The sequence below is a fragment of the Amblyomma americanum genome, chromosome 1, assembly GCF_052857255.1.
Source record: "Amblyomma americanum isolate KBUSLIRL-KWMA chromosome 1, ASM5285725v1, whole genome shotgun sequence".
Classification (NCBI taxonomy): Eukaryota; Metazoa; Arthropoda; class Arachnida; order Ixodida; family Ixodidae; genus Amblyomma; species Amblyomma americanum.
Genome location: NC_135497.1, coordinates 97,681,097 through 97,696,858, shown reverse-complemented (window position 1 = coordinate 97,696,858; position 15,762 = coordinate 97,681,097). Strand labels below are relative to the sequence as shown.

The window sequence follows — 15,762 nt, the reverse complement described above, 5'->3', positions numbered from 1 at the left end:
CGGGGAAATCAAGAACCATGGAAGGAAGAAAATGGCAAATTAAGCCATTCTGAGGCGATTTTCGGGATAATTTCACCCCTGTTACAGTGTTCTAGAAGGCTTCGGAGGAAAACCCTCAAGGACATTGTATAGACGCGAGCAAAAAAGATTAGCACCAGTGACGTGCCACCGGAGCGGCAGATAGCAACGCTCGGCGCTGCGGTTACGAACACGCCGGTAACAAATGTGCCAGGAGTGTTCGCAAAGGACAGGGCCGCGCTAGCCGCGCAGTGCGATTTTCGCCGCTCCGGTGACGTCATTTACCTTACCTTCTTTTACTCCCAACTGTACCCCTTTGATTCTCTCAGCACTGCGTTTTTTTTTGTAGCGATAGCTACATTACGATAGCATTTCGACCTTTCAGCGTGGCGGCGCCGCCACGCTGTCACGTGGTTGGTCACGTGGTGCGGAGCAGCTGCCGGCGGCACGGCGCCGTGGCTGATCACGTGGTTCGTCACGTGACCAAGTTCCACTCAGCCAGCTGTAGCTATCGCGTCACTCCAGGTTTAACCAGAGCTAAACCACCGCCATTTTTTTTGTAGTCCGCTGTAAGGTTTTTCGTGAATCACGCTCACCCTGTGTATGTCGCAGCTCGTGACAGCTGTACTCGTAGTGTCCAGAAAATATTTATTCTATGCATTTCTGTACTGCCGGTATTGCTTTCAGCCCAGTTAAGATTAACGCAGAATTGGCCAGTAAGAACAGAACAGGATAAGCGTATAGCCCTTAATTTTTCGAAATTCTTTAAGGGTAGACTGAGGCAGCTGATTTTGTAGCGTCGACCATTAACGTTGGGCTCCTTCACAACCCACCTAGGTAGTGAATGAACATCAATTCGTTGCAGAATCATAGCTATTGTCAGAATGCTGATATGGCAAGCAACTGTGAATAGTAGATACTTTTTGTTCCAACGGGGTCAGGTTGGAGTGGAAGTTCACTAAAATAGATCGCTTGTTTCCTGTGCCCTTGCGTAGTGCTGAGATGCCTCGGTATCTCTTGTAGTGGACCAGGCACGTAACCAGAAATTTTTTTCGGGAGGGGCTTAAGACGACTTATTGTGCCCCGGAAGCGGGGGGAGGGGGGGGGGGGGGCATGCTTAAAGAGAGACTTAAAGAAAATGGCAGTGGCTTGGCTCAGCTATGCTAGGATATACGTAGCGAGATCTGCAGTTCCCCCTGGTCTAATCGCGCGGTCAGTTATACGACGAGCCTTTGCACCCTCCTCTTCAGTTATTGCTGATGATGATGTTGTTGCCATCGCTTCATCTTGATTTTCTTGCGAAGGAGCCATGCGAGCTGCTATGCGCCGCTTGTTACACTCCGCCTCTTGGCGTCTCCGCTTGGCAAGACGTTCTTCTCTTTGCTCAGGCGTCTCCGCCGCTCTTTTAGCCTTCTGATGTTCATTCTTTCTCTGCAGAGCAGCCGAGTGCCAGGCGACGACTTCTGGGTCCGAAGAATTGATCTTCTCCTGACGAAGCGGCTGGAGTCTGCTTTTCGTCACCCATACGAAGCGATTGTGTTACACCGAGTCGTATCGCCTCAGCTTTTATACACGCCCAGGAGAAGGATGGGTAGCCGTGAGTCACTCACGGCTACCCATCCTTCTCCTGGGCGTTTCTACATGCTCCCTAAATTACATAAAGCCGGTATTCCTGGACGGCCAATAATTTCAGGAATCGGCACTCTCACAGAACCAATATCAAAGTACATTGACACACTAATTAGCCACATTCCAGCCACACATCCATCCTACATCAAAGATACAAACCACTTTCTCCGCCAGATAGACACTATAACATTACCAGAAGGAGCCTTTCTTGTGACCATGGATGTAACATCTTTATACACAAACATTCCCCATGCCGACGGCATTGCAGCCCTTTTAGAATCTTATGAACAGCAGAAACCTCATGAATCTCCAAGCCCAAACGTGTTAGGAACACTAGCCAAAATTGTGTTAGAATATAATAGCTTCGAATTTGATCTTCAATATTATCTGCAAGTAAGTGGCACCGCTATGGGGACAAGAATGGCCCCAAATTATGCCAATATCTTCATGCATCGTATAGAGTCAAAATTTCTTTCTTCTTGTCCAATTCAGCCGTACTTTTACAAGCGCTATTTGGATGATATTTTTATAATATGGACAAACACAGAACAACAACTTATCCATTTCATTGACAGTTTCAACTCCGTGCACCCAAACATAAAGTTTACGCACACCTACTCAGCCAGTCAAATCAATTTTCTTGATGTTGACATTATGGTGGACAAGGGGTCAGTTAGTACAACCGTTTATAGAAAACCAACCGACTCACAAAAATATCTACATTTTCAAAGCGCCCATCCCCGTCACTGCAAAACCAGCTTCCTTTATTCGCAGGCCCATCGTTTTCGAAGAATCTGCTCTAACGACCTAGACTTTCATGAAAACTCCGAACACATGCGCAACGTGCTCTTACCACAGCGCTATCCACGTTCCCTTATTGATGACGCCATAAGCAGAGCTTCAAATCTTAACCGTAGTCAAATACTCCAGGGGCACCAAATAGATAACCGAAATGATTACACTACAAACCTTATCCTCACATTTAACAGTAACGCACCGAACATAAACAGAATTCTTAATAAGCACTTTAACATTCTCCAGCAAAGTCAACGACTATCGAAAATATTTACATGCGCACCCCGCGTGATTTACAGGTGCGCCAAAAACATTCAGAACCACCTAGTACACTCCAAGGAACACAAAACCCCAAAATATGGATGCCAGCCCTGTGGTAAGGGTCGCTGCAAAGTTTGCAGGCACATGCAGACTACGTGTTCCGCAACTAGTACGAGGTCAGTTTTCCAGCATTCAATCAACGGTAACTTTGACTGCGACTCATCAAACATTATTTACCTTCTTGAATGCACTTTGTGTAACCAGCAATACATAGGACAGACAAACACTGCATTCCGCATTCGATTTAACAATCACCGGGCACACGCCAAGTCTCTTCCAAACCTTCCCCTATCCAAGCATGTAAACGCAGGACACCCATTTGACCAACTAAAAGTAACAATTATTCAAGGGGGCTTCAAAAACAGGCGAGAACGTGAACAGCGTGAATCCTATTTTATCCACAAGTTTAATACTATTCAAGAAGGTCTTAACGAAAAGCCTGGTACCCTTTCTTTTATTCACGACCTCAAAACAAAATAATACTACATTTCTCGTTAATTGGCTAACTCAGATGCACCTTTTATAACTCCTAGTGTATATCCCAGGCAATCATACCCCTCCTTACTTACACTATCCTGCCTCGTGCAGTATTGATAAGCTTTTGACGTTCTTTCCTTACATTTTCCGACAATTTGAAATCTTTGCACACAGCTAGCCCAGCCCTCCTCCCCTACAAACAAGTATTCCCGGCGAGGTCGGTTCAACGACCCACCCACGGAGAGGGGTGCACCGTTCAGTGAAACCCAGACCCCGTGAGTAATTTCTTAGACATGTGCTCGTTAACGTAGCCCACTCCTTCCTTAACGTTTTAGCCCTCGGCTCACCGGAAATTAGTGAGACCCCAAAAGGCGCCTGGTTTGGCCTGTTCGTCACTGCCAGTGTCATTTGCGCAGCGGCTCCTCTTCGGCCACGCATCTGCAGCGGCGCCCTTTGTGTTTGTGCATTTTGTTTGCACGTTTTGCTTTCGTACGCCTGTGGTTGCCGTGCTGCCCATGTCCCCCGCACCGTCTTCCTCTCCCTTTCTCTCGTTTCGCCATCTCCTTTTGTAGCCCACCCTTCCTTACTATACTAGTTTTCCCCCCCTTTTTTTCTTTTATTTCTATTTTTTTGCTTCCTCCCCCCATATTGTCCCTGTCTGCTCCCCGCACCCCCAACTTTATTTTTTATTTATTTTTTTTCAATTTTTTGAACCGTTGTTGCTATTTGCGTGTTACACTCCTTTCTCCCTCCTCTTGAGCTCACAAACTTAAAACGTCCATCTGACGCGAGACCACTACTGTCCTGAAGAAGACCGCACCGCGGTCGAAACGTTGATAAATAAAAGTGTCTTTGTAGAAGTGCCCACTTCTCTTAAATCTATACATATATATATATATATATATATATATAGCAAGCGGGTCTTTTAGGGGGAGGGCAGAAATTCTGTAACATATACTATTGTTTCTGGTATACAGTCTGCGAGTTATACATGCTAAAAAATTTATATTTTGCGCTTTGCGGTCCATCTGTATATATGCACTGCACAGCATTTTTTATTTTTCAGCATCGCTGAATGTGGCACAAAGTTCGCGAAGCTTACTCTATTGCCACGTTTTGTGATACTTGAACTGCGCCAAATATAATTTTATGTGCTGTTCGCACGCCTGATGCTGATAGTGTATGTAACGAGTGCAAAAAGTCTAGAATTTTTTTTCTTGGCAGCCGTCTCCAGACTCATACATTCCAGAACCCAGTTATGTGTAGTCTTGATTATCCGTCACAATATTCAAATGTGTGCAAGCTATGTCACCACAACGCGAATCTCAACCATATATATTGGAAATGCCCTTTTGCCTCCCTGGAGGGAAAAAAAATTCTGTCACTTGACCAATGGGAGGCTCTCCTATTCAGCACCGATGTGATGATTCAGACAATGGTCGTACAACTGGCCGAAGACGCCGCCACAAGCCAGGACATTCTGGCTGTCGTTTAGGCGAGGGGCCTAAAGCCTCTCAAAATGTTGGAAATAAAAGTTTTACAATCCATATGCAGCCAAAATTGTGCGTTGCGGACTATACACTGCGTGCGGACTGTATACAGGATATTACGGTAAGGCGATAAAAATGCAACGAGTTCCAACCCAGTAGTGCACGAGTTGACGCCGAATTTCGCGTTACACTGCCGCGACTTGGATGCTATTTGAGCACGAAAATCCTCGCAGTCGCCGACGGCAACAGATGGCACAGATCCTTGACAGTAACCTCGACTTGCAGACAATCAGTCGTAATTACACCAGCGGAAGCCCCATCGAGAAGGCTTCCCAAATATTCCGCCATGGGGGTACCAGCTGAGAACCACTTACCATGACATGGGCTCTACACACCGGGAATCAATTCACGAACGCCACAGCTCGCGGTCATAAAACCAAGCGGTAGTCGACGAAGTGGGAACCTATCCTGTAATGCAAACGTACTACGGAGACATACTTGGGCCCCTCAGGGACATCAGGAAGCGCTTTCCTACCTGCCATGCAAAACGTGGAAGGATCACTTAAGCTCCGCCCTAAGGGTATAACGCGGTAGCGCAATCGGTTAATTACCATATATGCAAACGGTCGTTCTCTATTTTGCATCCAAAAATACCTGGGCATTCAGTACCTGGGCAATCAAGAGCTTGCGATTTTTCACTCACAACACCGAAAACACGAACATCGGCACTGGATTTTCGGGTGAACGGGGCCTTTACCGCTATCGCGTTAAGAGCTGGTGATGCTGACGCTAAACTGCTATAGAGACAAAGAGCTGTTTACCCCAGGCCCTCGCCGGAAATATCGCTCCCGCCTCCAACCATAGGGCTTTCAGATCACGAAAGCTCGCGTGGCTTCCAAAGCTCATACCCTCCGTTTCCGTGGACACCACGCTAAGGGATTCTGAATCAATAGCGCAGAATTCAACACGGGCAATGTTCGTTGAGTATTAAGGGTTGAGGGTTCCTCACAGTGGCAAATCGCCAAAGCCTTTGGCGACGAACCTTTCTGCGCTGCGTCCCGGGTTAGGGCTATGCCGCTCACAGAAGGACGAGATAGTTCGATCACTACAGGTTCAGCAGCCCCGAGGAGCTCGACTATCGCTGAACAATGAATTGGTGAAGCAGCCGCCTCAAATGCTACTTGATGTCCTGTCGGCGTCTTCTCAACGTGTTTTCCTTCCCTCAAGTAGAAGAGCCTCTCAAAGAAAGTGATTCGATCGTCCTAATATTGACCAAGATCCCGTCACTGAAATTTTTGTTAAAAATCATAAAAATATGAGACATAAGATGATGGCTAGATAATACGCCAAAAAAACTCAGTCAAATAACACTGAGAATAATAAGCAAAATGTATTCTCCGTAGCGATGTTCTAAAAACCGGCTCGTCTCATATCAGTTTCGACAGCACAGAGAATTTTCCACATCATCAGAGAGGAAGTATCCGAGACCAATAATAGCTCATCAAAACTTGTTTTCCTTAAGATCATCTTGCGTTCGCCCTAAAAGTGGTTCGATGAGAAGATTTTAACAGATTTTAGAGTTTCGTCAAAATGCCGAAAACGCCGGTCACACGGCTATTTACAGATGTGCGCACATTGCAATACAGTAAGGTTTAGCTGCTTTGCGTGACCATCCTTGTGACGCAGTCCGGGCCTACGACATACTGAAGTGCACAAGCACCTGGCTCAAAAAGAAGGATCCATGACAAACAAAGACTTTATTGTAAAGCGAAAGATAAAAGCAGTGCACACAAAAAACTAGGCCTCTGCCTGGGTCTACTCGAATTCCCCCTCGTCATCAGCTGTCGCCTCCTGGTACTGTTGGTATTCTGACACCAGTTCGTTCAAGTCGGACTCTGCCTCGGTGAACTCCAACTCGTCCATGCCCTCTCCGGTGTACCAGTGCAGAAAGGCCTTGCGGCGGAACATAGCTGCAAAAAAAATATATCAAGCAGGCGGGGTCACACTCCTAGAACTGTCCCCTAAAATGCGCTGTTCCAGAAAATCAACAGCAATGGGTAGCTACAATGAAAGCATGTGCTTTTAAGAAGCACTTTCAACACGATGGTCACCTGTAAACTGCTCGGAGATCCGCTTGAAAAGCTCTTGAATGGCTGTGCTGTTCGCAATGAAAGTAGCAGACATCTTCAGACCTCGAGGCGGTATGTCACAGACAGCTGTCTTTACGTTGTTCGGGATCCATTCAACGAAGTAACTCGATTCCTTGTTCTGGATGTTGAGCATCTGGTCATCAACTTCCCGCATGCTCATTCGGCCTCTGAAGACTGCAGCAACTGTCAGGTAACGACCGTGGCGGGGGTCGCAAGCAGCCATCATGTTTTTGGCATCGAACATCTGTTGCGTCAGCTCCGGCACAGTCAGAGCCCGGTACTCCTGGCAGCCGCGGGACGTGAGTGGAGCAAAGCCAGTCAAGAAGAAGTGGAGGCGAGGGAAGGGCACCATGTTAACGGCCAGCTTGCGAAGATCAGCATTCAGCTGCCCAGGAAATCTGTGAGGAATGGGACGGTGCTTGATTAGAAGCCCGCTTAATTCACAAGGGGAGAGAGAATTTACAGAGGTATGTTGGGCGCTCTTGTTTGGGAGCAGTCAGAACAAGATTGTGGTAAGATTATGGAGCAGCTACAACGGTCAGTGGAGGCATCTTGTAGAATGTCGCGATTGTTGCCGCTGTTCATTCAAAGCTTTTGAATATCGGGTCATCAAATTTGAAATTCAGTTCTCTTCACGCCAGTGCAGACAACGAAGCCCAATGAAAGAACGAACTCATGGAAATTTCAGACGTTACATAGTTTACACTTTGCCAGTCTGTTCTAGAGAACATTAAAACTGCATGCCTGTTATTTGCCTCAAATTACAACGGCGGAGAAACAAAGCAGCTCCAGTAAGATAACATGATTTCTTCTGTTGCTGGTTTCGATTCATTGGCAAAATCACAAAAAATAAAAATGGATTCTTCACGTGGTCACTGCTTCGTATCCAGCTTCAAAGGTTATACAAATTACTACATTAGGAGAACATCGAAGGCTATTAACTTCACCGGTCTGCCGGTTGTCGTGGCACTTTAAAATTATGTGATCGTTCTCCAGGCCCCAAAACACCATCCCCCAACAATGGCAACCAGTATTCATTCCATACTGACTGCTCAGCAGGCTAATATGGTACTCTGCTCTAACTTCCTCAGGAAGTGCCACTATTTATCGAAGAAAAACTTCCATACCAAAACGTGGGAATTTGTATTCCCTTTTCCCGAAAAGAAAACGGGGATAACTGATTTCACTGTACGTGAGGCTTTATATGGAGGTCCTGTACGCTAGGATTAAGGAGCTGAACGAGATAAATGTGCACTTTGTAAAGGAGAAACAGTTCAAAAAGCATTCTCCAGTGACACACAGCTAAATTATTTTGAAGAGATTTGAGATGTTTGCTTTTTGAACAGAGTAGTTTTTCATCATTTACAGCGCGAGGACTTAATTTACCTTTTCGCCTCATGAGTTTTCTGAGGTACAGTGGTTAAACACGGCCATTTTATTCCCAATGTGTGCAATCGCATGCCGTAGATTAGGCGCCGCTCCATTATTCCCGACGACAGCCGCCTTCTCGTTATTGCTGCCGCTGCCGAATTCACTTTCCTTGAAGTGATTTTCAAAGCTTCCTTGAGCAGCTGCTTTGCTGGCTATAGCAGGTGCGGTGTTTGTTAGGTTTTTTTGCGGACGGTGAGGGTGCTTTTATTTGCTTTCTTGCTCGTCATTGTATTTTCTGAAAATATTGCCACCACATGCACTTTATACATGGAGGTTAGCTGTAGTGTATTACTCTAAATATTTTGTAAAAGACCTTGGCGACCGCAGTCTTTGCAGTGCTTGTTCCATAATGAACCGATCACTGCCGTCGGAACTAGCAATTCGGCGGATAGTGTCGACCTCTTTGGGCTCTTTATGATCATGCATGAGGCGCTTAAGTGGCCCCTTGAACGAAGCTGCGAAATACTTACCTCAGGCATGTGGTCACACCCGACATCGTTGCAGAAACCAAGTGGTTAAGGTCTCCGTAGGTGGGAGTCGTGAGCTTCAGCGTCCGGAAGCAGATGTCGTAGAGTGCTTCGTTGTCGATGCAGAAGGTCTCGTCGGTGTTCTCCACAAGCTGATGCAACGACAAAGTAGCATTGTAGGGCTCGACGACAGTGTCCGAAACCTAGAGGTAGCCGCAGGAAGAGAATGAGAACTTTGTGCATAACGACTAATCAAATTTCAAGGAAGACGCCTTATAAAGCAAGGCCGAAATGTCATGTTTGATTTGTTTCAAAGATGATGAAATTGGGTCCTGCAGATAATGGCACACACCTTTGGAGAGGGCACTACACTGTAGGTGTTCATGATGCGATCGGGGTACTCTTCACGGATCTTCGAGATGAGCAGTGTGCCCATGCCAGATCCAGTACCACCGCCCAGGGAGTGGGTCAGCTGGAATCCCTGCATGCAGTCGCAGGATTCCGCCTCCTTGCGCACAACGTCGAGCACAGAGTCCACCAGTTCAGCACCCTCGGTGTAGTGGCCCTTGGCCCAGTTGTTGCCAGCACCACCCTGACCTGAAGGGGCAGGTTGTGAAAGGCGTATACTTGCACAAACTGTATCCTGAAGAAAATCAGTACTGGAATATGCAATAAAGGAAAGCCACTATCCAAACACACTTCACACAGCAGCCAGAAAGGCAACAAAAATTGACTTAAGTGGCCTGATGGCCGTAGCCAATAGGGGGATTAACACCGCATTTCATAGGTAAAGTTAAGTTTGGATAATATTAGGATGCTGTTACGTGTGAATTAATTTAATTAGTTTTCAGGCATATAAAGACTATAACAAGTGATGGCTATGTTTTACTCGGCCTTCAGAACTCAATCTCGGCACTAAGTCACTCTGGTTAAAGAGCTATGTGGCAGACAAGACGAGGACAGAAGGAGGCTCTCTGCAGGACCCATCTTTTATCGCTGTCCTAATTTTTTTTTGCACTCTGCCAGATTTCTCCCGCTGAGGACTACATCCAGTCATTAATTAATATGTCACATACCCGTTTTGCTGGAGTGATGTGGGGCGTTGTGTTCTGCGGTGTACCAACTGCGGATAGAATCTTAATTTGGAAATAGCACATATATTGCCACTCTCGTACTTACGCCCGTTTCGCTGCACATTAAAGTCGTGTTGAACCTTCAAGCTTACGCGTGAGTCTTGGGGACCCTTCTAACGCAACTTATAAAAATGACTTCATATTCAACTCAAAGGCACTTGATTTCGTGGCTGCATGAAATTGACTGGCACGTGGACTGGATTGAACTCAACAAGGGTACGCAGTGCGTACAGAGATATGGGCACAAATTTTAGCCAGTTCTGCGCATTAAAGTTTAGTCTATATCGTGCGCTCTTGTGAGTGTGCTGATTTAGTGTGCTTTAAGATGGAATGGTGCAAAATTAAATATGTTGCTCAGGAAATGACGAGCAACTTCTTACCGAACACGAAGTTGTCCGGCCGGAATAGTTGTCCAAAGGGTCCCGAGCGGACGGCCTCCATGGTTCCCGGCTCCAGGTCAACCAGGATGGCCCGAGGCACGTATTTATCTCCTCAAACAAAAAATAAATGTCACTTAGGTGCAACAAAAGTACGTTTGTGTGGTTACAAGCCATGCGTGCATCACAAAGAAATTAGCAAAAGAAGCAAAGAAAAGAGATCCTGCTAACAATAAAGATGTGACAGCTGATAAAAGCAGCACAATAATAGCCCTAGACCCCCTCCCCCCCCGTCCAATCCTTAAACAGCAGCTTCAACAATATTTATTAAATTTGGTTGGAGTAGCAAAACCACTTACAATGTGATTAGGATAATTTAAATGCATTAAAATATAGTTACTGCAATTAACGTTGCTTTAAGCCATTCTGTTCTCTATTACTAAACGTTTAATGCGGTACATAGTATTATAATTGGTAAGGCGCTACTGGGTTATCAGAGGGGCAGTAATGCAGGCGTACGGACTACTTTGGTCCACTTGGGGCTGTTTCACGTGCAATAACATCACCGAGCACATGTCTTAACATTTAGCCTACATCGAAATGCGGCCGCTGCCTCAAGATGCGATCCCACGATGACGCTAAAGCCGAACGCCATAGCCACTGAAGCACAACAACGTTACTGTTGGCAAACATGGCGTTAAAACTTTTATCCCACCCACGACAACACGGGGAAACTTTGTCGAGGTGAGACTAACGGTATGTCATCGTCAAACCTGACCAGGTTATGATTCATGACTCCGTCAGCGGAATTGTGAACAATCCTGATTTGTGAGAAAAAAAAATCGTTTTTGATGAAGAACGTTCGAAGTGAACCTAGATGTGCTGAAAAAATGTGGCCTGAACAACTGCACTGGCATAACATGCCGCAAGCAGAAGAGGCCATGACGCGTTCAGTGCGACTAATCAAAATCATCCGCGATCGGTTTTACGGTGTAAAACTCGCCAGGGCGTGCCGCTCAAGATGCTCCGCTGAGAGGCCAGGGGTCAGTTTAACAGCGTTAAAGAGCAAAGCGCGCTCTACGGTGCGAGAAAGTTCCAAAGTGAAATTATCAACCGAAATACAGGAAGGCGTGTACCGGGGGCCTCGTTGTAGTAGACATTCATGCGCTCCAACTGGAGGTCGGAATCACCATAGTAGGCTCCGCTTGGATCGATGCCGTGCTCATCGGAAATGACCTCCCAAAACTGCAAACGTGTAAAGACATCGGTACTCATCATGGTGTCACAGTGAGCAGCGACCACTATCAAAGCACATTTAGAGACATGAATTCGCTTCTAACACGAAATAACTCCAAAGACCTTAAACATCATAGCTGAAACCGGTTCAGGTGGCATTCTGGGGCTCATAATCATCAGCGTTCCTGATGGCGAAAAACTGGCAGAGCCTAAAGCACTTCAGTCCATTGAATAGCGTCAGGCGCAAAACCTAGACGATACGGGAAAAAAATCCCATTAAAGAATCCCCGGCCTCCGCCTGATCCCTTTTGAGGCAGTCAGTGGGCCTAACACTGCTACATGTCTCCTCTCCGCCAAGAACGACGGTAAAGGCTCAGGTAGGTGGCATAAACCAACAAGAAACTCAAATAGCGAGCGGCAAGTAAAATGTCAACTCGAAAACAAAGGTCATGATCCAGAGATTACACTTGCGCCGGGGCGCAAAGTGCTACGCACAGAAGGCACGACTAAGTACAAAAGCAGTGCGGCTACTACCAGCCATGACTTTTTTACAAGTTAAGTACTTAAACCCGTAGCCTGAAACTACATCCTAGAGCACGGTGTTAAGGCCGCAACGCAATCGCTAGAGTAAAACGCTTCGGAACAGGCACTGAGGTCGTAAGAAAGTCGCGACAGCTCCGGCCACGAAATATCCCGAGGCGAAAGAGGCGGCTTACCTTCGCTCCAATCTGGTTTCCGCATTGGCCTGTCTGGATGTGGACAATCTCGCGCATGATGGCTGCCACTCCGCGACTCAGCTGCCAAGGTGCCGACTGCCAGCTTGGGTCAGGGGTCCACGTATCTGTAGCCTTGCGCCGCAACGTCGCTAACTTCTTCTTCAACTGTTTTCCTATGTTTACACGTGGCAACTTGAAAGCACCTAAGAAAGCGCTACAGGCTGTTTCTGCCAAGGTAAATGTGCCTTTGAGTCCGTATGTAAGACTTTCAGTTCACGTAATAGATGCCGTGTAGAGCATATGCGCAGTACAATACGAACTTTTTCTCGTTGCGGATATCATCCGGCCAGACGGGGTGCTCACACCTGGCTGCAGGGGCGAACGCGCTGGCACGCGTCATGTCCAGCTTTTACTTTCTTTTCTCAGTGCTCGAGAGGTAGAAAAGAAGAGAAAGAGGCTGGCCTGAAAAATAAATATCTGGCCTGCTACTCTGCACTGGGGAACGGGAAGAGGAGAAAAAAGAGGGTCATGACGGGACATGATGATGATGGGAGGAGGCAGATGGAAAAATACAAGGGAGAGAAGAAACTTTATTAGGATCGTATGGCGGGACTTCCCTTAAGCTCGGTGGGTAGTTTGCTCATTTCAGGATTCGACTGGCCTTGGCCGCTTGGCGAACTTGTTGGATGAGAAACTGCAGACATAAATTCGATCGCGCAGTCAGAATCCTAAAATGTGCATGCGTAGTCTTGACACATGCCTTTATTTAAATCTCTTTTTGCTGTCAGAAGAGGCCTGAAACTTAATTTGCCCCATCGTCATCAGGTTGTTACGCAGTGCAGCTTAGTCTAAGCAACATCGCAAACGACATGGTGTGACATATAGTATATGTTGGTTTCCACAAAACTTGCGACCTGTACGAGCGCGCGTCACACCCTGCGCGGGTGCCGCTCTCGGGTGGAAACAAATTGGTTTAGAGGAAATGAAAGGCGAAGTAACTGTCTCGCTTCCCGGTGGAGAAAAGTGGGAGTGAAAGAAGAGAGCGGTGCCGTAGTGGAGGTATCCGGAATAATTTCGACCACCTGGGGATCTTTAAAGGGACCATAAAGTGATATATACTGAGGTTCGGAAAAGCGCACGAGTTATCGGTATTTCGTCACCGCACCGCAAAAAATTTTAGGCTATAGCTGAAGAAACACCGAGGATATATATATCGACGATTAAAAATGCTGCTTCCCAACTCATACACGACGACGTGCCAGAAATAAAAAAAAAGGCATCGGGACAGCACCCATCCCGTCACTTCGGCTCGCCCAATGAGAATGCTCGCTAAGATTGCCCACTTGACGTCAGCGAGGCAGGGGCGCCTTAAGAACGCGCAGTGAAGTGTCGCCACAATCGGTCGAGAGCAGCGATTTTTAGAAATTATTTGTGATACACCTTTTCAGGAAGAGCTCGCAGGGCGCCGCCATACTTGGCACTGGTCTGTGCTCGTAGTACAGGAAAGGGTGGAGGATTATAATATAATTGTTATTTTGGGGAGAAAGGAAATGGCGCAGCATCTGTCTCATATATCGTTGGACTCCTGAACCGCGCCGTAAGGGAAGAGATAAAGGAGGGTTGAGGATTCAAATCGGTGTTCCCGAAGGTCATGAAATGGTCTATAACGCGAAGATTTTAAATTTGGCTCGGATACTCACAAACACCACCCGTACACATTTGTTGAATATGGCCATCGAAATCATTTCAGGCTCCATTTAACGTGCACTAACATCGCGCAGCACACGGGCGCCTTTTGCGTTTCGCCTCCATCGAAACGCGGCCGGGTTCGTACCGAGTGGGAGCGGCATGGGGATCGGGGAGATAGCACCTGGCGGGCGCTTGTGGAGGCGGCTAGCGCTCTCCCTGGCCGCTGCTGGAGCTCAGGTAGCGTGGTCGGGCCGGAGAAGGGACGAGTAAGATCGGAGACGCGATTAAGAAGGGGAAGGCAAGGAAAACTCTTTACAGACTATTCACATAATGTACAGGTAAGAGCAACTGAGAACGCCTCTCAGTTAGAGGGAGCTTCTTAGCAGACCGGAGTCTCCTAGGAAGCGAGAGTCTCGGTATCAAACCAGTAGGCCGTACCCTCCGTATTCCCCAGATCCCTGACTGGGGAATACATTTCGGAGACGGATGTCCAAGCAAACGAGCTGACGTAGACACTGGTGCTACCGCCCACGGCAGAGGGCGCTGCTGATGCTCTCGCAGTTCGTCGAAGAATAAAGGGGAAAAGACATTCCCCGAACACGGTCACGTCGGAACGCCAAGCCGTTCTCAGGCAGGGGGATGAATGACATTGCACTACTCCCCCCCCCCCCCTCCCCTGTTGTCCGAAACGCGGAAACCATGTCGAAGGTCGAAGTCGCAGCCGTCCGTCAATTATCATCCCCAGCGTGGCTGTGAAAGCAACGCTCCGTCCGGCGACCCGATGGCATACTCGGCCACGTGGCGCCGCCAGTGTCGACGCTGCTTCCGCGAACGCCAGTCCAGGCAACAGCGTTTCTTCAGAAGACTCATTCGCCTTCATATTGGTTTTCTATAAATTCTGGTCGAGAGAGTTCGCGTCATATACATTTGGGCTGGAAGGCATGCCGGGCATAGCACCGCGCTCTTTCGTTTCACCTTTGCGTGGCCTTAAAATTCTTGCGCTGCAGCGGCGACGAGAATGTCGTTTTCGAAAACCTAAAAATTGATATGGGCATTGCTTACGGTGGGCTACAAAGCTGTCAATAAAAAAGGAGTCTAACTGCAATAGTTTAGAAGATAACTATTTCATATTTGTCAACCAACCTTCTGGTAGTAGTAAGACATTTATTCAGCGAAAATTTACAGGCCGGGCATTATCGACCGCTTGGGCGACCAGTAGATGCTGTTCTTCCTCTTCAGCGCGAAGCCAGTCGAATAAGGTGGAATCAGGTGCAAGACCCTCTAACTACTTCGAAAATTTGGGGAACGCTTAATCTTCGCCTTAAAGAGCAGAGCGCGATAGCGTTATCAGGTCCCGTTTGCATCGCCTACTCAGCACTCACACAACGACCTAATTCCTGATTAGCGTACTCATAGTTACTCATGTACGCAGCAGTACATGTCTCTAAGACTCTTCAATAAGCCAAAGACAACGCATTCACCAAGTCCACCGGTTTTCTGCGACACGGGACCCTTAACGCTGTCGCGTTAAAAGCGGGCGCAAGAGCCCCACTTTGAATTCGAGGTATACGCGTTCTGGACGCACAACGAACGGCCCAGATCTAACTCGGCACTGTGTCATCGTTTTCATTATCCGCCCCCAACTGGGGCACTCCACAAGGCGCCGTTCTCTCCCCCCTCCTGAATAATGTAGCCCTAGCCTCGGTGGCCAAACACCTCACCAACATGCCCGACCTCCACGCGCCACTATGCGCCGACATCACCTTATGGACGACCGAGGCGCAAGGTACTTCAGTTAGCAATTGATATTATCACCTCGAACCTGACCAGCAT

At 47.4% G+C, this 15,762-nt stretch overlaps 1 protein-coding gene across 1 annotated transcript; it reads right to left on the bottom strand.

The window, feature by feature from the left end:
• Positions 1-6,470: 6,470 nt before the first annotated feature.
• On the bottom strand, positions 6,471-12,393 carry LOC144134302 (tubulin beta chain-like). Its single transcript, XM_077667247.1, has 7 exons — positions 12,241-12,393; positions 11,425-11,533; positions 10,292-10,399; positions 9,131-9,375; positions 8,782-8,981; positions 6,842-7,278; positions 6,471-6,700 (listed from the first exon to the last, which is right to left on the bottom strand). The coding sequence occupies exons 1-7, from the start codon at positions 12,295-12,297 to the stop codon at positions 6,546-6,548; spliced, it is 1,311 nt and encodes a 436-aa protein (XP_077523373.1). The 5' UTR covers positions 12,298-12,393; the 3' UTR covers positions 6,471-6,545.
• Between the last annotated feature and the right edge of the window lie 3,369 nt (positions 12,394-15,762).